General features: G+C 50.1%; 1 protein-coding gene across 5 annotated transcripts in view; it reads right to left on the bottom strand.

The window, feature by feature from the left end:
- Nucleotides 1-21,471, bottom strand: part of LOC111846127 (serine/threonine-protein phosphatase 6 regulatory subunit 2) — a 32,681-nt gene that overhangs the window by 6,666 nt on the left and 4,544 nt on the right. For 2 of the 5 annotated variants that reach the window (XM_023816014.2, XM_023816016.2), the window contains exons 2-25: nt 19,344-19,469; nt 17,789-18,034; nt 15,650-15,836; nt 14,772-14,909; nt 13,938-14,003; nt 13,684-13,796; nt 13,486-13,599; nt 13,196-13,322; nt 12,950-13,102; nt 12,667-12,840; nt 12,088-12,152; nt 11,732-11,847; nt 11,538-11,623; nt 11,385-11,465; nt 11,204-11,301; nt 11,024-11,081; nt 10,603-10,727; nt 10,231-10,415; nt 9,696-9,861; nt 9,417-9,505; nt 9,100-9,307; nt 8,338-8,361; nt 7,349-7,474; nt 3,008-6,487 (exon numbers count right to left, since the gene is read on the bottom strand). In XM_023816014.2, the coding sequence (XP_023671782.1) occupies nt 6,439-6,487; nt 7,349-7,474; nt 8,338-8,361; nt 9,100-9,307; nt 9,417-9,505; nt 9,696-9,861; nt 10,231-10,415; nt 10,603-10,727; nt 11,024-11,081; nt 11,204-11,301; nt 11,385-11,465; nt 11,538-11,623; nt 11,732-11,847; nt 12,088-12,152; nt 12,667-12,840; nt 12,950-13,102; nt 13,196-13,322; nt 13,486-13,599; nt 13,684-13,796; nt 13,938-14,003; nt 14,772-14,909; nt 15,650-15,836; nt 17,789-18,015 (2,775 nt within the window). In that variant the 5' untranslated portion in view covers nt 18,016-18,034; nt 19,344-19,469 and the 3' untranslated portion in view covers nt 3,008-6,438. Of the gene's footprint in view, nt 1-1,737; nt 1,761-3,007; nt 6,488-7,348; nt 7,475-8,337; nt 8,362-9,099; nt 9,308-9,416; nt 9,506-9,695; nt 9,862-10,230; nt 10,416-10,602; nt 10,728-11,023; nt 11,082-11,203; nt 11,302-11,384; nt 11,466-11,537; nt 11,624-11,731; nt 11,848-12,087; nt 12,153-12,666; nt 12,841-12,949; nt 13,103-13,195; nt 13,323-13,485; nt 13,600-13,683; nt 13,797-13,937; nt 14,004-14,771; nt 14,910-15,649; nt 15,837-17,788; nt 18,035-19,343; nt 19,470-20,263; nt 20,287-21,471 lie in introns of those variants that run through there. The other 3 variants (XM_023816017.2, XM_023816018.2, XM_072709908.1) reach the window with 3 other exon arrangements.

Below are 21,471 nucleotides of genomic sequence, written 5' to 3'. Positions count from 1 at the left end.
GGCTAGCGGCTTGCCCACACAAACCCTCTATCCCCTCCATCGTTCTGGCCAACGTACGCTCATTGGATAACAAACTGGACTACATCCGGCTCAGCGACTGTGTCCCGGACCGCGGCATTCAGCTTGACCAGCTAACATGCTATCGTGCTGACAGAGTTGTCGTCGCGGGAGGTAAGACCCGCGGTGGTGGGCTTTGCGTTTACATCAATGACGCCTGGTGCCGCGATGCTGTTGTGGTCTGCAAATACTGCTCACCAGTGTTGGAGTTTATGGTGATTAAGTGCCGGCCGTTCTATCTACCGAGGGAATATACAGCTATACTATTGTTTGCTGTGTATATCCCTCCCACCTCCATTGGCAACAACAGGAGTGAGGCACTGAATGTACTGTACCAGCACATCAGTGAGAAGCAGACAGCCCACCCAGATGCTTTTCTCATCTTGGCTGGGGATTTCAATCATGCAGACTTATAGAGTGTGTTTCCAAAAATACAGCAACACATAGACTTTCCTACACGGGGAAATAACATACTGGACTTTGTTTACACCACCCAAAGAGGAGCTTACAAGGCTTTCCCCCTCCCCCACCTAGGTGCCTCTGACCACATTACTGTCATGCTAATGCTTGCTCACCGACCGCTCGTTAAAGTCACCAAACCGGTTCAGAAGTAGATACGAGTGTGGCCGGAAGGGTCTTCAGAGGCTTTACAGGACTGCTTCAACACCACAGACTGGAGTATGTTTAAGCAGGCTGCCACATACGACAACTCCACTGACCTCCAGGAGTACGAAGAGACTGTTACAGCCTACAGTAACAAATGCACTGAGGATGTAACAGTCACCAAAACCATCACTGTCCATGCCAACCAAAAGCCATGGATGACAGGGGAGGTCTACGGGCTGCTGAAAGCTCGGAACATTGCCTTCAGAGCAGGAGACGAGGCAAAGCTGAAGACAGCTAGGGCCAACCTGTCCCGTGGCATCAGAGAGGCTAAGAGACAGTACTCCAGAGGAATATCCCATCGCTTCAAAGACAGCAGAGACACACGGAGCCTGTGGCGGGGCATACAGTCCATCACAGATTACAAGCCCCCACCTCAGACCTGTGATAGCACCATCTCCCTGCTGAATGAGCTGAACACCTTCTTCGCTCGCTTTGAAGTGCAAAATAGCACCAGTGCACAGAAGACCCCTCCCTCTCCTGGTGACCAGGTAATGACTCTGTCCCCAGACAGTGTGAGGAGATCCCTCAGCAGGATCAACGCATGCAAAGCTCCGGGTCCGGACAACATTCCTGGTCGTGTACTGAGAGACTGTGCAATGGAACTCACTGATGTCTTTACAGACATCTTTAACATCTCACTGAACCAGGCTGTCGTCCCCACTTGTTTCAAAGCCACCACCATTATTCCAGTCCCAAAAAAGTCATCTCCCTCCTGTTTTAACGACTACCGTCCTGTTGCATTTACTCCAATCCTCATGAAGTGCTTTGAATGACTAGTCTTGAAGCGCATTAAGTCTGTCCTGCCCCCCTCCTTGGACCCCTTCCAGTTTGCGTATCGGCCCAACCGCTCAACCGAGGACGCCATCTTCACTGCACTCCATTCAGCACTCACACATCTGGATAAAAAAGACTCATACTTCCGAATGCTGTTCATAGACTTCAGTTCAGCATTTAACACTAAAATCCCCAAACAGCTCACTGAAAAACTGGTCCAGCTGGGGCTCAACACCTCACTGTGTAACTGGTTGTTGGATTTCCTTACAGGAAGACCACAAGCAGTACGGGTCGGCAGTAACACATCCAGCACCATCATTCTTAACACGGGGACCCCTCAAGGATGTCACAGCGTCACACAGCTCAAACCTCTTCATTAAGTTTGTGGACGACACGACTGTGGTGGGTCTCATTAGCAATAGGGATGAGACCGACTACAGAAGCGAGGTGAGCCGCCTGGCCGCGTGGTGCGGAGACAACAATCTCTCTCTGAATGTGGAGAAGACGAAGGAGATTGTTGTTGACTTCAGGAGAGCGCACACTCAGCATGCCCCTCTGACCATCAATGGTGTGTCTGTGTAGAGAGTGAGCAGTACCAAGTTCCTGGGTGTACACATCACTGAGGATCTCTCCTGGACAAACAACACCACTGCACTGGCCAAAAAATCACAGCAGCCTCTCTACTTCCTTCGCAAACTAAGAAGAGCAAGAGCACCAGCCCCCATCATGTGCACCTTCTACAGAGGCACCATTGAGAGCATCCTGACGAGCTGCATCACTGTGTGGTTTGGAGCCTGCAAGGCATCCTGCCATAAAACCCTCCAACGCATAGTGAGAGCAGCTGAGAGGATCATTGGTGTCCCTCTTCCCTCCCTCCAGACCATCTACAGTACCCATCTCACCAAGAAAGCTCTCTGCATAGCAGCCGATCCCACCCACCCAATGCAAAGCTTCCTCAGCCTGCTGCCATCAGGGAGGAGACTGCAATGTCTCCAGGCCAGGACCAGCAGACTGAAGGACAGCTTCATCCATCAGGCTGTCAGGAAGCTCAACTCTCTCCCGGCTCTGCCCCCACTCCCCTCACTCCCCCCTTCTGCCCCACGGACTTTCTGAAACTTTCCGAATCTCTGTTATACATACACTAACACCCACACACACCTGCACCAGTCACTTTGTGTAGCATTAGTCTGCTACTCAGCCTACCTCATAAATGACTGTCTGTCCAAGGCTGCTCGTTATTACTTATCACCTCTTATGAGCTCTATTGCACTTTATGCCTGATCTGCACTCTCTGCCATGTGCCCTTATATATTGTATTTATTTATTCATATTTTTCTTACTTGTATTCTTTTTTGTATTAATGTTACTCTTAACTAGGGTTTGTGAGAAAATGTTATTTCAATTCTCTGTATGTTCTGTACATGTGGCAGAATTGACAATAAAGCTGACTTTGACGTTGATGATCCATCATTCATGGAGGTTCTTTGCCAATGGTACTGAATACACAGCCTTAATTGGATGAAATATTTATTTAATATTTGAATTTACAGCCTAAATTTGACAACCAATAACATGTACAGTATTGTATTTATACAAAAGAAAACCACCAGCATCAGTATTTCAATACAAAAAAAGCTTCTGGCTAAGTGGGAGACTTCAGACGCAGGAACTGGACGCACAGACTTTGAAGGCAGTACATATGTGTGTTTGTGCCTTGTGTGAATACATACATACATACAGTACGTACAAAGATAAAGTAGGACAAACTCCACTATGGATACTGCTGAAGCGTCTTCGTAAAGGGCTACCCAGGGCTCCTGGTGCTCAGGGTCTGTCAGCTTGACGAGGCCACTAGACTCCGCCCACGGCTCCGCTTCGAAATCGTCTTGGATGGGCCGCTATAAATGTGACAATGCAGACACCGCGAGGCAGACCTGGCTTCCTGTGACGCTAGGCCACACGGCCACACATGCATTGCTGTTAGTGTGCGCGCCTGTCGTGTGGGCGTCCACCTGTAGGGGGTGCTGAGATGTGCATGGAGGGCCCCTCCGTGGTCACAGCGCGTAGCCCTTCACTAAGCTGCTCTGCTCGCGGTCGGGTCGCCTGCCCGCGGCGCAGTGAGAATGCCGGCCGCGGGACTGAGAGCTTCACTCAAACGCAGGGACATACATTCGTCTACAGGTACAAGTCACAAAGCTAAGAGAAGAGGAGAGGCCGGGGGGGTGGCGCTCACGCTGAGTGCAGGATGGCACAGGGCCACGCGTAAAGTCATAGCTCACCTGCAGAAGAGATGGTGACCAGACCACGTGAGCAGGACCTCATCCTCCGAGCGGTCTGAATCCCACACTAAGGGACCCTGAGAAATGCTTTGGCATAAGGCTTTAGATTATGGGATGGGGGAGGGCTGAGTGGGCAGAAAGCCAACTCCAGACGCGGCTTCAACAGCACAGACGACAGCCAAGCTGATGGTATCCTGGGCATTGTTATAACGAAGGAAGACTGCAATCATTTCTAGCAGGGAAAGGCGTGGATCAGACCGTCAGACGTAGCAGCTACAGGCAGGCTAAATGGAATGACCAAACAGCATGGGGCACGGGATCGCAAGTAATGTTTATTTTCCGGGGACATCACAGCGCCAGCAGAAGCCGGCAGCCATGCTTCAGAGCTCAAATCCTCTTCAGAGTACTGAGGAGCAGCCCGCAGTTGGGATGTACTCAGGGCTGGGCCCACACAAAAGGCTTTTCTTTAAAAGTATAAGCTACTGTAATGTCATCAAACTGCAAAATTAGCTTTCCTCTTCCCAGGGTGACGCCGGCTGCCAGCAACGGGAGCTGCTTCTGTAGATGTCTTGTGAATGTCATCTTACCTTCCGGCTAGGAACCTGCCCTCGTGCTGAATCAGAACATTATTGCCTTTGACTGAACATCGTACTGCAAAATGCAGGATTTGCCTGTAATTTTACTTTCCATAAAAAATAGTTCATTTACATACAATAAAGGAAAGCCACAGCATGGGGACACGCCCCAGGTACGCTCATAAGGTGCTATTCAGGTTACATCCATTGATGTGTGTTGAAATTCCACTTAAATTAAATAAAAAATGAAAAAGGACCCCTGGACCCTGAAGGTCATGAGCGCTGACGTGCTGGCAGCAGAGAGGACACACGCAAGGCGGTAGGACAGACTTTCAGGGGAACAGCCATGTACAGGGCCAGCACAAGGCATACGAGAATTAAGCGGCTGCTTTGGGTCCAGCGGCCACAAGGGGGCCCTCATCAGCCTGGCAGATTGGGAAGGAAGATGACTAACGTTATTCAAATTAGGGTCCCGAGAAGGATTGGGCCTGTGCTTTTACTGGAAGCCTTTGGAGATGGGGATGGGGCTGCATGACAACTCCAGGCCGGTCTCCAGGGCTCAGAAAAGTGCTGGGGAACATGAGCTTATATGAGCATCGACAATGCAGAGGATAAAAAGGCCACGCAGTAAAGAGGCCCCACGGAGCCTGCTGTTACCCGCCCTGCCTCTCTGGGGCGTTTCAATTAAACTCATGACACAGTATGTAATCTGGGGGGGGAGCAGAGACATGTTCTCCACCAGCACACGTTCCTTGGGTCTCCAGGTCTCGGGGCAGCAGGATGAGCAGGACACCTCATCATAGGGAGCTGAATGTGCCGATGACGAGGATATGAACATCGAGTGGAACCACAACTTCACCCAGCAACCAAAAGCACATCTGAGACCCACGAGAAAACAGACGCAGCCGCAGACGGGATGAGCCACTGTGGTATTTCAGGTCCCTGTGCCTGTCGTTCTGGATGCCATCACATGACGCACCCTGGGTGCGTGAGCATCAGGCTTTCAGCCATCATCACCCAGGACTGGAGTATCATCATTACATTAATTAAAAAAAAAAAAAAAAAAAAAACTGTACAGGTTAACACTCAAAACAGCCTCAGAGCCATACTGCAGAAATCTCAACATTTATATAGAAAAATAAATATGGAATAAGGGCGGGGGGTAAATGAAATGTTAAATTAATGCAGATGAAATCAGATGCCTGTATTTGTATAATACATGTCTATATGGACACTCAAGATACATATTACACACACACAGACCATCAGACTCGTGTCTTTGTGCTACCTCTCCGGCCGACCAGCAGGGGGCGCCGAGGACAGGCCAGAAAGGGACGGCTGTGGCTGCTGACAAAGCCGTATGTTTCGGACTTGTGACGTGCCCATGAACAGCTCCAGCAGTAAAACAAACGTCTAGCGCTCTGGGGTGGGGGTGGGGGGGTGCCTCAGAACCAGCTGCTCTAAGAACACACACACGTGGTAAACAGTGATCGGTGCTGGAGCAGGACCCGGGTAGCAGTCACTGGATTACGGCTCTGTGATGGGCGGCGGGGGGAGGAGACCTTCAGAATTTGGGCTAGGTAATGATGTAAGTGACAGTCCGGTGAGAGGGGCTCTCCAGGTGCTTCAAGGTTGGTTGAAGTTCTCCCATGTGCTACTGGTCACTCAGACAATACTGTCGATGGGACGAAGGAGCAGCTGAAGTTTTGCAAAATGATACATTATATGATAGATATATCTATATATGGAGAGAGTCAGATCTTCCAGGAAATGAAGAAAACGTTGAATCCTTTGAAACTATCATCAGAAGTTGACTGCTACATTAAAACAGTACAATTTCAACACTGGCTAAAAAGACATTTCTGCAAGATGTATTCATTTGTTTAAGTTCGCTCCACGCTTCAGTCTTTACCCATCATCCCACAGGCAGCCCCGCCCCCTTCCTCTAATGGTCCTGATTGGCAGGGTGCAACAGCGTCGCAGCAATTTCTTTTATTTATTTATTTTTTTATAATCACAAGAGTTGTATCGAGGTTCCTGGAGTAAAATGGAAGCAGTACAGAGGAGGTCCGACCTGTCCTGATGCTTCAGGCTGGTCCGTTCAGAGAGGCCTCCGCTGACGGGGGTGCATCCCCTCTGTGAGGCAGAGAATGTCATGACTTACCAGCAGGGGGCGACAGTACAACATTACAATCACATGCCTACTGTCAATGCACATTAAAATGTCATAGTGCCTCTGTATGCTTTGTGGGAAACTGAGCTAAGCATTAATAACTGGCTAAAAAAAAAAAATGTAACAACGCATTCTGACTGGCAGCCGTGTACTCCATCTATCGGCACTTTTCCACTGGCATACAGGAACAGAACTGTACCCGAGACCTACGGCAAAGAGAACCTAGTCACAGTGCGGTTCCAGCTCGCTTCGGTTTTCCACTGAAGACAGATCGGCTCGGTGAAGGCGTTGCCGGGTTTGGAGAGCAACAGTGACATAAAATCAAAGAGATGCTTGTTTACTGTTCACATGGTGTACATCATGATTTAATGTGTGGTCATTTCTGTTAGCACATCTGTGAGAATCGCCGTGTCATGCCACCAAGAAACGCTAACGGAATTAGCATGCGCTTGCATAAATTTGCCCTACAAATCCATTCCATTCAGCTGTACTATAATGCTTTCTCAAGTTGGCATTTGGAAATTGTCAAGTTTCGAGTTATCAGGAACCGGTACATTGCGATGTGTGATGCTACTAATGATGAATAATATATAGAATATGCCTTGATAATTTCTTTGATAATCCATGCATAGACACAGATCACAAGGATCTCCATGCATCTCTACCAGTCAGATGGCGGTGACGCTTTCCATCCTGCTAGTAAGTAGGGCCACGATGACTCGGGTACGGCTCAGTTCTTGGTGGCAGTGGAAAAGCACCACATGAAAGGCACAGACAAGGGTCCCATTAACCGTGCCGATGAAGCTGGCGGGGTTGGAACTCACTTCCTGCCAGTCACAGCGAGATCCCCGGCACTGCTGGACGTGGTGGTGCCGAGCGGGTCAGTCGCAGCCCTCTGAGGCCCGTCCGTGACGGCCAACTTGTCCAAGGGCAGGGAGTCAACATCGGTACTGCAAACGGACACACACACAAGCACACGCACGGCTGTGAGGGCCCGGCCCCTGGGACGAGGCAGAGGGGCACGGCGGTTAATCAGTTGCCACATGTCAGGCACTCCTGGGGATGGCAGGGACGGGGACGGGTGGGGGTTCCAGGTTAGACAGGCGGTTAGCGGTTCTACTCATCGCAGCACAGCAGCCCAGTTCCGTTTCCATGTTTTTGTGCACAACATGGCTCCACTCAGAGACGCACGGGGGCTGTGGGGGACCGGCCACTCCGTCGCGGCTCTAAGCCCTCGTGTGAGTGGCTCACTTCCTCACAAACGGTTTGCTCCTGACACCAATGTGGTTTCTCATCACCCGCCACTGGTGGCCAAGCCACACAGACTTCTGGTTTGACTCATGATCTTCCAGAGCAGCTACTGCAAAGCCACACAGGAGCAGTACCTCTGCAAAGGTGCCCAGGGCCCTTCCCTTCACACAGCTCAGGGACATCATGCAGAGCATCTGTGCTGTGTTGATGGGCTCGAGTGGAGTGGGTGTTGGGCGAAACGGAATTCGGCTGCTGCCTGGTCACCACCACAGAAACCAGTTCAGACTGGACATGTCAGATGGGATGCTGCTGGTTTGATGGAGGCTTCTGCAGGTGGCAGAGTCAGAGGTTGGCCTTCATGGACCACCGCTGTGCAAAGCCCAGGTAGACCTTCAACCTCCAAACCAGTCCTGCTTCTAGCAGAGCTGCACAGGATCTGACACCAAGCAGCAGCAGCAGGAAATGTATTTTTAGTGGGTTAAGGCGTCACTTAGTAGGTTAAGAGTCTTGTGACACATTCAGAAACACACCGCAAAACATCAGTGTGCATCGAGCTACGTACCCTGCATCTGCAGGCTTAAACACCCTGAGATCCACAACAGAGGGAGGCAGGGGGCGGGGGGGGGGGGAAAGGACAGCTCATATCAGAGGAAGGAAAAGTAAAGGAACCCCACCCCCAGGCACAGAGGCGGCCAACAAGCAGGACACCCTACGAGAGGGGCGAGGGGCCAGTGCAGACTGGGGGGCAGGGGACCCAGTACTTTATAACAGAGCGTTCCCCTCGAGGAAGGGCTCCGTTTCGTCTGCTAGGCAGCGCAGGTCTACAAACGCAGCCAAACGTTGTAATCGGTGGCATTTCGCAAATCGGACATGAAGCAGCAGGCCAGTGGTCATGAAGTGTCCAAATGAAAGGGGCCCCTGACAAACTGCAGAGGTGCCCGAAAGTGTGCATGGTCATCAAAACGGCTGACAGTCACAGTGCACTAAAGTGACACAGAAAGGCATCTCACTGGTGCTTAATGTTTCCGTTTTCTGTGCAGAGAATAGGTCAGTCTCAGGTGCTACCATTAGACTCTGGCTAATCACTCTGAGGTCATTTACCAAAAGGCCCCAGCAGCAGGGACGATGGCTCCCCAATCAAGGCGGAGCTTATCCCAATTTGGCAGTCAGATGCGCGCGCAGCCCACTCTCCTCGGAACACCGCCACACCGGGCAGCAGTCTGGGGTCACGTTCAGCTCTGGGTACCACCGTGTGACGAGGCACTGAACATCGCAGCAGTGAGGGGGGGCATCAGCTGGCAGGCTGCCCGGTTACCGGCCGTACCTCTTGAAGACCGCCTTCTCACTTTTGGCATCCACGCTGAGCTTCACCGTCTCCTTGCCGGCACCCGTGGTGATGGTCTCCGTGACGATGTTGCCCGAATCCTCTTCCTCCTCACTGTCCGAGCCCCCAGAGGAGCTGCTGTCGGAGGCGACGAGGGGGGCCTTTCTGGCACCACATACGTTCCATGCACAGGGGGAGGAGCCCTTGGCTGTGGGGGGCACAAAGCTCGTTCACGCAGGAGGACACTTGGACACCGCAGCGCTGAGTGAGACAAAGCGCTTCTCACGGGGTTTGGCTTAAAGCCAGCCTCTACTCACTGCTCTTATCCTGGTTCTGCGGAGAACGTCCTTCTGAGCTGTTCTTCGCAGAGTCCACGGGGGAGCTACACCGAGGGCCAGACTCCGAGCTGAAAACAAACCGATCAAAGATAAAAACCTCAGGACAGAGACAAGAGAAAGTACAGCGACAGGCAGGACACTTTACGAAAGGACACGTTTCTACATAAACATTGCTCCGCAACGTTAACGGACATACAAGACAGCCCAAACAAATAACCGCCAAAGCAGGATCTGCCCACAGCCCTTCTCAGAGCTCACCAACAGAAGCTCTGGAAGTCTGTGAACTTGGCCCAGCCTTTTTCCTCGGAGCCGGCTGAGTTCTGTTGGGGGGCGACCGAGTCCCACACGCTGGAGCCAACGTCCACCGCCACACAGGGGCTGGGCTCCTTTGCCAGGTCCTCGAAGTTAGCCGTCCAGCCCGGGCCTGTGGCAGAACGCAGATGTGTGGGACGTGTGTGAGGTGACGGCAGAAGGAGCATACCCAGGGCAGGCACAGCACCGCACACCAACCAGCACGCATCAAGCATCTTACACACTCTTCATGAATTTTCTAATTAATCTGCTGTATTAAAGCTGAACATACTGACTGCATTTAGGGTCAGGACCATATCTGAGAAAAAGCCACTGTGTTCAAAACCACATGGCCCATTTTTTTAAATTTAAAAGCGTGTGCAGACATTTCCAAATGATATCCGGTGTGCCGCTGACTTCGCCACAGACAGGAGGCCACAGACATGCACGTGAACGGCCGCGGGACATGTGTGTGTCAGACCCTGCACCCCCTGGCCCTCACTTTCTGGAGAGCAGGCCTGCTGGTCTCCCGGGATCTTGTTTTTGGTGTTCTCCATTTGCGTGGCTGCCTTACTGGGCTCCAGCTGCTCGTCATCTTCATCTGAACCTGGGGCCGGGCCGTGCTCACGAGCCCCATTCTCCACCTTGGCCTTGGAGGAGCCTTCCGTGGTGAGAGAGACCCCGAATCTGAAAGACAGCGACACACCATGTGAGCTGGTGAAAGCACATCTGCATGGTGAGTAGTGATGCCGTTTAACTCCCATATCTCCCATCGTATTACTGTAACCACAGCCAGGGCAACATGATCTTTGACTGCAGGAGGACACACAAGAGATCAGGTGGGAAAGCAGCAAAATCTGGCCTTCCAACATACCTTGTCCTCGAACGGACTTGTTTTGCATAGTTGATCTCTCTGTCTTCCCAGATATCCTCTTCCTCCTCGTCATCAAACTGTTGTATTCTTTCTTTACAGCAGGCCTCAAACACAGCGGAGTTAGCCTGCATCCAGAGACACACGCAAGACAATTAGCTGTGGCCGTCAGACCTACCAAGTTTAACTTAACCCTTGTCCCACCACTATTTGTGATCGGCCAATCACAGTTTACTCCATTGGAAACATACTGGATACAGTGCCGTATCATTGGCTGACTCATCCAACACACACTCTTAAAACTAACAGGGAAGAACACAGATAACGGTCATGCAATCCACTCTACGGACCCCTATCACCCAAAAGGAACAGTCTCTCTTCTAAGCTGCTCTGAAATATGTGGGAAGGTTAAGGAAAGACTCACACTCTCGTCATCGGCATCTAAATTGAAGTTTATCTCCGCAATCCTATCGAACGTGGCACTGTGGGACAGAGAAACACGTGGCAGTCAGAATGATGCAGGTCTTTTTGGAAAGGTGATGACAAACAAACCCAGACAGGGGATTTGAAAAGGACAATGATTCAGCAGGCAATGAAATCTTACTTGATATTGTCGTCATGGTCTGAAAATTCCTCATCATTGAACCCAAACTGATCTACAAAGTTGGCCGTCATCTGCTGGATCTGATAGTCTGAAAAGGCCTGTGGTGGAAAAGGGCGTTTCGGGTGAAAAACGGGGTTCTTCGACAGACGGACGCTTTATACCTTAGCTCGGCACCGCTTACCTGCTGGAGGGACAGCTCATTGGGGAAAGGGCTCTCCATGTCGTCGTCCTCGCTGGAGGAGTGTAGATTGTGGGCGCTGACCTGGGAGACACAGCATGGGATTAGCTGCAGCCTAGCTGTGTGTCTGATGATCAGGCAGAGGCAGCTCCTCACCAGCTCCACAGCGTTCCTCCTGTTGGTTTCTGTCAGGGTCTCATCCACGAAGCTCTCCCAGCGCCCTCTACAGTCCTCAGGCAGCTCTGCAACACGACAGACACAGAAACATGAGTACAGCCATGGGAACGAGCCAATCGCCTGACGTTTTTAAATCAGCGTGTCACAGCAGAACGGCATAGTGAGAGGCGCACCTTTGATGAGGTCGCCGATCTGGGCCTGCACCGGCCCCTTCTCTAGATTCTGCACCACGATGTTGGCGATTCGAGTGAGGTGGCCCATGTTTCCTCGTCTCATGCCACCTTCAGCTCTGCAAGTCAGGAGGGGCACATCCTGTGAGAGATGGCCCTGCAGAGAAACCTAGCCACCACCGGGTGGCGATAATGAAGACTGCGCTGAACCCTATTCATGAAGCATGACGGCTTCGGCTCTGTCCTCTTAAGTGACCCCTTTCCCTGACCGTTAAAATGACGTTCCAAAGAGAGCATCCCCGTCACAATGGAAGCATTCAGATGTGGCCTTACACACAGCCCAGTGATTCGTCTCTTACTGGATTTTCTCGTTTTCCTCCCATGCATCCAGTATCCTCTGCACCAGACGACACTTTTGGAAGAGCTGGGGGGGACGACACAGGTCAAAAGTCAAGAGGGAGCGGAGACTGCAGAAGGGGCAGGGAGGAGTGCAAAGGGCTGCTAACAGAAGCGACACCGCTAGCTCACAGCGAAGCCTGCGAAGGCCCATGTGTGTGTGTGAGACAGTCCTGGAGGATGACTTGATTAAAAAGAGGTTTAGTAAAGCCAAGTTAAAGTATCATTCTTTTAGAGCAATTAAAACATACCTGTTTACCAAACCCGGCCTTTTGACCCCAGATCATTAATGAGTGTGGAGAAGCCAAGGTTTCACCCAGAATAGACATCAATGATGTCCACATCTGGCCTCCCCATCCTCCCACTGTCTACTTAATTCATCCCTAAAGGGGACATTCAGTCCTGTGCGGTGTCCAGCCCAGCACACAACCACCCAACTTAAAGGGTTTACAGATCAAGCAGAAAGAAGCAGAGCAAAACAGGAGTGAATAAACAGGGAGGAGAATGAGGTGGAATAAGCGCAAGCTGAGCCTGATCCTCACGTGAGCCACCAGGGTGTTGCTGCCCGAGGCCTCGGCCGTCTCCCCCATCCCTTTGTCCTTGTCCACCTCCACCTCCTCTTTCTGCTCCTGCCCAGAGCGGCTCAGGATGGCCATCACACACAGCTCCACTTGTAAGTGCAAGAAGTTATTCCAGGTGTATTTAAAAAATAAATCCTGTGGGGCGACATGACAAAACGGGAAACTGTGAGCTCCTCCACAGCGGTGGATCGTTTCACGGCCACCTTGACCGTCACACCCCCTGGTGGCCAACCCGAGCACTCACGAGCAGCAGGTCGACAGTGCCCAGGCGGCAGAGCTCCTGGCTGATGGCGAGCGTGCAGCACTGCAGCAGAGAGGCCACCAGGCGTGCCGCATGCAGCCGCGCATTCCCCAGCGGCACCTCCAGCACCCCGATGGTGGTCAGGATGGCGGCTTTCTGTTAACGGGCGAGACAGGCGGCCGTTTAGTGCGTCGGGTGGCCGGCATCCCTAAGGAACTCCCCTGGGAGCCCAGCGAGAGGTGTCCACACCTTGGGGGGGTCCAGGAGAAGTTGCTGGAAGTCTTTCAGATGAGGTTCAATAGCATCTAATATGCTGCTACTGACAGTGCAAGAGCGTTGATATCCCTGAGAAGACAGGTCCACCAAGCCCTCCACCCTGCGGGAGACAGCAGAGTAGGGAGAGCTTAGCTAATGCCCCCCCCCCCCCTTCTGCCTGTGTGCTGTACGGCGACGCCCCTACGCTGTAGACCTGTGCCGGAACGCCCCACAGCACCATTCGCATGCAGTTGTCGCCCCTTAGTGTAAAAATGGGATCTCACCCTGGCCTCCTTGCTTCCAGCAGCGTGAGGAGCACTTGAGTGCCGTTGACGATGCAGGTGTCGCTTTTGACACCATCGAACATGTTCCTCAGCAGCTCCGACACGGTCTCCTGACTGAAGAGGACACGGAGGACGCATGTGAGACAGGCTGACACCCCTGCAGAGAGAGGAAGGGGCGCGGCGGTGCAGGCGACTCACGACTCCAGCGTGCCGAGCAGTGGGTCCGACTCCACGGCATCCTGCGGCTGTGTGGCCTGGTCACGACCCAGGCGGATGATGTCGCAGAGTGTCTGCGAGGCATTCGACTGCCTCTGTGTGGCAAACCGCCATCGAGATCAGGTCAAGGAAGCCATACAGCACAGAAATAATGGCTAAACTGACATAGGCCCGCCAGATGGGGGTAGGCACGAGTCAGAAGGCAGCCACCCTAGCAGATAACTCAACAGACTCACCTCGTCATCGACACCAGAGCGTAAGAGCTCCATCAGCCTCTGGATGAGCTTCTCTTCGTTTAGCCACTGGAAGAAAAGAAGATCAAAAGGAGATGGTACATTCCAAATAAACCCAAGAGATCACATCAAGGCCATGGAACACGGACTCATGAACCACAGTCCAGACCACCACAGCCACATAATCAGATATCCACAATATTCCCGGATGCTTTTTTTGACTTGCAGAGGTCACATGGTCTCCGAAATGCTTTAAACCCACGGAGAACTATCTGTGAAATGCATCTACCCACACAGAAGCAACATCTCATTCAGCCAAATGCTGAAAAACAAACATCCAACATTGTGATTTGCTTAATATACATTTAATAAAATGGAATCTGTGGTATTTAAATGACAGTGACAAAAACAGACATGATCATATTTTAATTGGTAAAAGTATTATGCCTAGTGCAAAATACAAAACTTGCATTTAGGAAGGTGTCATCGTAAAGATGGCATTTATAACTAACCACACATTGTAGGCTGGAGTTCTGGGGACTGAAAAGCAGAATACATAATGCTTATTTAACGGTACGAAAACAGAGGGGTAACGACACAATGTAGCCACAGTAAACTGTCGAAAGCCCCCTGCTCTGCATTCAGGCCGCCTGAGGTGATTAGAAGCAGCAATAAAGCACCAGCACGATGCCTGTGTACTATGCACGCTCGACCGCTGACACGCGACCGACTCGGGACTCGCGTTGAGCACGTCCTGCCTCAAAGGAGCGGGCACCAGCACGATGCCTGTGTACTACGCACGCTCGACCGCTGACACGCGACCGACTCGGGACTCACGTTGAGCACGTCCTGCCTCAAAGGAGTTGGCTCCACACAGCTGATCAGCCGCAGGAGGAGGTCCATCATGGCAGAGGTGTCGATGTGCTTCAGCACCAGACTGATAAACTCATCCTTCTTCCTTAAGAATGCGATGACCTGCAGCAGAAGTTTGCTTGTCATTAGCCACCAACAAAATGGCCACTTCGTACAGCCGACACACTGGCATAAAGCTTCCCAGACGGCAGGCTCAATACTTCAAAGAACACTTGTACTATGACTTATTACAGACTTACCAATGCAACACACTGGCTATGATCACATTACAAGCCTCATTGTCCAATTCTGAATTTTTGCTAAGATATGTGAATCCAATTTTGATTCATAATTACAAGTGACCTGTGTCTAACGGTAATGTAAACGCATCTGCCCTCCAAAGCAGGTCGCATGCACGCATTGATACGTTTTTGAATGACTCATCTCTATCACCAACAACAAAAAAATGCTCAGCACATAAGTATAGGCAAAAAAAAGCACATGAATCAATCTGACGTTCATTCATGTTGTACGGCCACAAACTGGATATGTATCAGACCACACAGGAAAAGGACTCAAATCTAATTTGAAAAGATCGGATTTGTGTGTCCACACTACCCTGAGTATATCAGAGCAGTTTGGTAGTATGAATGTAGCCTTTGTTTTAGCTTAAAGTGAGAACAGAACCAGCTAATTACGGATGTTTATACAAATGCATACATAAACACGCAGATATGTTAATAGGCAAATGTACACGTGAGAACGTTTTTTGACCATTTAGCAGATATAGAAAGATCGTGAAACCGGCGTTCAGAAAGCCCAGGGGTACGATGAAGTTACTTAAGGACCCTCGGAGGACACACCTGCTCAGTCTTGCGAGCGATGAGGTTGCCAATGGTCTTGCTGAAGAAGCTGGCCAGCAGCGGGTTGAGGGGGGGCTGCTGCAACAGGAAGCCATAGAGCCCCTCCAGCAGGGACTCGTTCCCCGCCAGCTTCTCATTGATCTGGCTCACATCTGATGTCAGCAGCTCGCAGGCGACGTTGGAGTATCTGTGAGATGAGAGCCATTGAGGGAATGAGGCTAAATGACAGGCAAGGGCATGAGGGGAGGACAGAAATTCCACGTTTCCCTCGGCGTTATTTGCGTTTCACAGAAGCCGTAGATGTAGACCTCTGAACTCCATGTACAATAACGGGCACCTAGAAGATGCCTTCACCAAGCCATAACGATAATTGTCCCCAACCCAAGTTCTGTCATGCCAGATGACTCACATTCTGAGTTTTGTGGCACATCACAGCATCTTTCTACAGCTGTTATTACAAGAATGAGATCCCGAGAAGATTAACTGTTAATTACCCCGCTGTTATCATTCATCTGCCACTTTGAACAGACATGAATGATTCAACAGCAGTGACCGTTCAACAGAAGCATAATCAGCAGAGAAAACTCTCCATTTCACGTCAAACATGACAAGGAAATCGTTTTATTTTACCCCTTCTGCAAAAACTGCAAAGTACAGAGCATAATAAGTTTTGGGAAGGTGGACCAGCTGGAGGGGTCCCCGAGGCCTGGCACGAGGGTGATGGACAATGAGCATGACCGATCACCGGGGGGCGCCATCAGTAGCGCATGATATCATGGGAACCAGGAAATGGGAAGGCAGGCTGCTGAAACCACAAGATCCGTACGTCCGCACACCTGCCGACCTGGGCTTCCACGGGCAGCTGGTCTCACACTCACAGGTGTGCCACTGTAGGTGTGCGCTTTACCATCTGTATAAATAATCACGCTCGCACCAAGGAGAAGACAGCTGTGAAAAATATAGATTTTATATTTGATATACTGTATATATATTTTTTTTATTTTATTTAAATTACCTTCTATAATATAAATTCACATAGTGTGTGAGGAATGCTGGGAATAATCAGGAAACATGAAGAGAGAATAAGAGTCACATCCAACAGCAGCTCTTAGACACGCAGGCCGGAAGAGCCGGCGCAAGGGGGTGGGGCCACAGACGGATAAACAGCTGTTGCTATTTTGGTTCAGCAGCAGTCCCCTGTTGGGGACACAGGCATTCCTCAGTCAGGATGATGTGCATTGTTACCAAGAAGGACATGCCGGTCCCAGCATGGCTGGGAATACATTAAGCCAATGAATCGGTTTGCCAGCCCCTTGGCTGGTTGAGCAGCACACAGGCATATGAGAGGAGGCTCGCTTCCACACACACACACACACACACACACAGCAGTGTTAAACGGCACAATTAAAGACCCAATTTTCTCTTCCGAGGACGTGCTTTAATGTACTCGGAAGAAGGACGGTCCTCCGCATAAAAAAAACATGGAATGGAAAATTCGAGGGAGAAATGCAATTAAATTTTCATTTTCTGGAAATTTCATTATGACACATGACTAGCTGAAGGAAGAAGGGAGTGACACTGAAGGGGACCTTTGTCAGAGTGGCTCTACAGGCGTTTAGGGGCTTCGGTGGTGGAGCCCCGGCAAAGAGTCCACGGCTGCCGGCGAGGAAACCATCCACAGCACACCCTGCCCCCCCCATGCCGAGTAGTGGTCTCCTGGGACAGCTAAAAACAGCATGAACTTGACGCTGGTGCCTTTCTAACCGAGCAAGTACACCTGACCAGTCAGAGACCAGCGTCACAAGTCAGGCGGCGGGAAGGACAGGCGTCCAATTACTACTCTGAGCAGGAGAAACACTATCTGCCGGCAGGAGGAGGCGCCGTAAACTGCACGGACACCCGACCCGTGTTTACGGGTGGCAAAGGCACGCATGGGGACGGTTGGGAGGCCAGAGAGCCATCTTAATGCCGACAGCACAGAGAATGGAGCAGGACAGGAGGCTGCTGCAGTGAAGCCCTGCTCCCTTGGGGTAGAGCCGCAGCGACTGTATGCGTTTTCCGAAACAAGAACCCGGAACCCTGCCCCTGGCATGTGGTTCCCTAACCCGGAACCCTGCCCCCTTGCCCCGGCCAGCTCACTTGAAGCGGAGCTTCTCCTCCACGTCCAACGGAGGCTCCCGAGTGATGAGCTCCACCAGCTCCCGCATGCACTCATCTTGGCTGAGGAGGGTGAGCAGCCGGCGATTCTGGGCCTTGCACTCCTGCAGGACGTCGTCCTCGTCCATCAGCTCACGCAGCGTCACGTCCTCCTTGTCCAGCAACTTGTCCACGTTGGACGTGGTGTGCAGGTCGAACTTCCAGAACATGGCAGCTGGCCGTGCAGACCTGGGGGGCACAAGGGTACATACATCACCATTTTCTTCTGGGGAAACATTATTTTACCCTCCTGATACTTTCGTAAACACTAATGAAAAAAATTAATTCAGACAGAACACCACACTATCTAGCAGCAAGAAGCATTTGCATATTACATATTACACTGGTAATTGAGAGAGAGGAAAACACTGAATTGAAAAGAAAACAAACTTTCCATTTGATATGCAAGACAGCAGGGTAGTTTGAGGCTCAGAGCCTTTGGACCATCACAACTGGGCTCTCAGAACCAAAGTGCAGCAGCAAGGATGCCTGAAAGTGTGACACAGGCGGAGTGTGAAAGAACCAGGTCCCACCAGTCTTAAATACAGAGGAATGTCACAATTGGCACAATTATCTCCAAAACTAGAGATCCCTGAGGTGACAGCTCATCAGTTCCAGTCTCTCATTAGTCAGGAGTCCAGCAACTAAATCTCACACAGATACAATGTGTGCATGAGAATATATACAGAGGGAAAGAGCCATGAGACGCAACAAACCAAGAAGCTCCTAGAGCAGTCTGGTCACATGACCCCATTTAAACACCATCATCCAGTGACTGGGCTTCCTCTAGGGCACAGTTAACTTAATTCAAATGACTAAGGCACAAGGAAGCTCCCAGCAAACTAAGTAGTTTGCACCCTCACAACTGGTCTTCATTAATACCATCAACAATAACATAATGCTCTTATGCTTAATTAATAAAAAAAAACAACAACAACCCCACAAATGCACAGGCATGTGCCTCCACACACAGGCCAAAAGCAAAGGACATTCCAGATATGTAGGACTTGGGCAGAACCCTAAGTATGGGAACGTGACTGATTTCTGACATTTTCAAACTGCATCAACTTACGTAACAAAATATTCAGCTGTAAGAAACCCAAGAGTCATAGCTGTAAAATGAGAATTTAAAAGCAGGCGAATCAAACGCCATTTATATCCAGCAGCTAATTGCTTAGGCTAAACCATTATGACCAATAAAGTTTGATCCATCTGGATCTCTTTCAGTTTTAACACAGACACGTGAAGAGTCACCCTGAAGAAGCCAGCATCTCTACAGGAAGGAGGGCAAATGTAACGAAGGCCGATGGCCTGGTGTTGAAGCTCCCTTACGGGGCCTCAAGCACTCTGGAGCAGAAAACCAGCTTCAGCCTGCCATGCAGTCACCTACACGTCTTTAGTAAAGGCAGCATTTGCTTCATCTTAAGCAGCTTGTTCACCCAAGATGATTTGTCAAACAGGAATGTTTTTATCATAGGTAATTAAGAATATGAATTACCTTTGTAAAAATGACTGTATCCTTAATGAATCCTCTTCCACTGGTTGAGAAACATTTGTCTCGCAGATTGCAGAACGCCAGACGTAGCCTTTCAATAATCAGCATGGGACTTCTGCCTTCAGAGTCCTGGGAGCAGGCAAGAGAGGCGCAGTTATAATACACAGGGCACATGGCAAAATCGCAAACAGCAAGCACATGCAAGACACAGGAGTGGCCATTGTCAGATTCTTCCCTGTATCTAGTTCCATAGTACTGAAATGCTACAGCTCGGCTCATAAGAATTTCTTCCATTTCCATTGGGTCTTGGAGAAATTAGTACACAACCCCAGTCAACTTAATTAGCAGAGGTGGAGGTTTCAGGTCCAGAGAGTACAAATCCAGCCCAAGATTTTGTTTGAACCAACCAGTTGAGTACTCTGTGACTGTGACTCTTTATACTCAACTGGTTGGTTCAAACAAAATCTTGGGCTGGATTTGTACTCTCTGGACCTGAAATCCCCACCTCTTTTAATGACCATTTCATCGACCGCCTGATCGGTAGAGGTGCTTGTGCAGTTTGCAACCTGAGGAGGATGCCAAGATGCCTTATCGAAGTCCTTGCTTGAAAAGGCCTGTGATAGACGAAAGTAAAACCTCAATGTGCAATTCAAGCAAGGGAAGAAAAGAACATGGACAGCCAGACTGAACATGCACTACAACGTGCATTTAAAAACCCCAAAGATCTCCTCATTCAAATCACCACCAGACAACAGAACACGCAGTTGGAAAGCGAAACGTTTGGCAAAGGACTTCCCTTTTCAGTCAGAGGACATGTGCCACCAGCCAGTGCACCATTCACCGGCTATGCATAGGTGTGTTGAAGTTAAATTGCATCAGTCAGGGCTGAACAATGAAACGCAAAAAAGCAATTTAATCAGCACCTTACTAATATCTGTAAATGTATAGCCAGCTCCTGGTTATGCCAGCTGCAGGCCTTGCAGTGACAGGGAGCCTTCGGTAGGTGAAAACTCCCCATCCAGAGTCACAATGACCATGTAGCCTGGAGACACTGAAAAACAACCCCCCTCCCCATCAGGCAGCGCAGCATAAAAGCTAAACTTGAGTTGAACCAGGAAAGAACGCAGGGGACTGTAGTGCATTTCCATGCAGCAGCCTGTGAGAAAAGAAAGACTTCATACAGTTTATTGCTGAATTTCTTGTTCCAGCAATATGACGAAAATACAATTCTACAATGACTATTCTAATACTCTAAATGACTGCTATGAATAAATAAGCAACCAGAATCATGTCTAAACCCAAGAAATTTCCATAGGCATTTAAATCCATGAAGAGATCAGTAAAGCACTTACTAATGAGTCCTTCATATTGAAATCTGGCAGTCACATTTTTGTTTCTTCATTAATTCCACTGGAGATTCAGGAACCAACCACTCAAAAACCGCGTCTCAGGCCATATCAGCTTGCTTTGCCATAACTGACAGTGAGCCAGCCAGAATCAATAGCTATACTAAATGTATTTCTCAATGGCACTCAATGGCAGGTGCACGCCCGCATTCTCGTTACACACAAGAGTGGTGTGCATGTCTAACAGCCTTCCATCCCTCCTAGGACCACACACGCCTGTCAATATTCAGGCCTGACTATTATACTAAGAGAACACTTTGAACTTCAGGCATGTTCTTCTATGAGGGCAGGAACAGCACAAATATGACAGCAATTTACTCCTGTGGGGTGGAGTCTGGGTTCACTCCCATCATGCATCAATGAACCATTTTAAACATTATTAGCAGGCCTAAAAAACAAGAACACCTGATCCGCAGGCCACAAAAGCCTTCCTATGAAAACATACCCCTGTCGTTCGTGTTAAAAAGACCAAAAAACTGAAGCAAAATGTGAGCCAAGCACCCCAGCAAGGATGCCTGGCAGGTTAAAAGGAGGGCAGAGTAGAGTGGTGCTGGCAAACAGGGCTGCATGCAGCCCCCACCAGCTCAATGATAGCGGAAAGCACAGCAGGATGGGGTAAAAATGAGAGCGACGCAGCATGGCTAAATTAAATTGCAAGGCTGACTCGCTCCACTGTCTTCCATCAGCCGCTGTTCCTGCAGGGAGTACAGCTCAGGTTTATTCGC

Source organism: Paramormyrops kingsleyae, chromosome 3 (assembly GCF_048594095.1).
Source record: "Paramormyrops kingsleyae isolate MSU_618 chromosome 3, PKINGS_0.4, whole genome shotgun sequence".
Lineage (NCBI taxonomy): Eukaryota > Metazoa > Chordata > Actinopteri > Osteoglossiformes > Mormyridae > Paramormyrops > Paramormyrops kingsleyae.
The sequence above is the reverse complement of the archived record's forward strand: the minus strand, read 5'-3'. Positions and strand labels throughout refer to the sequence as shown.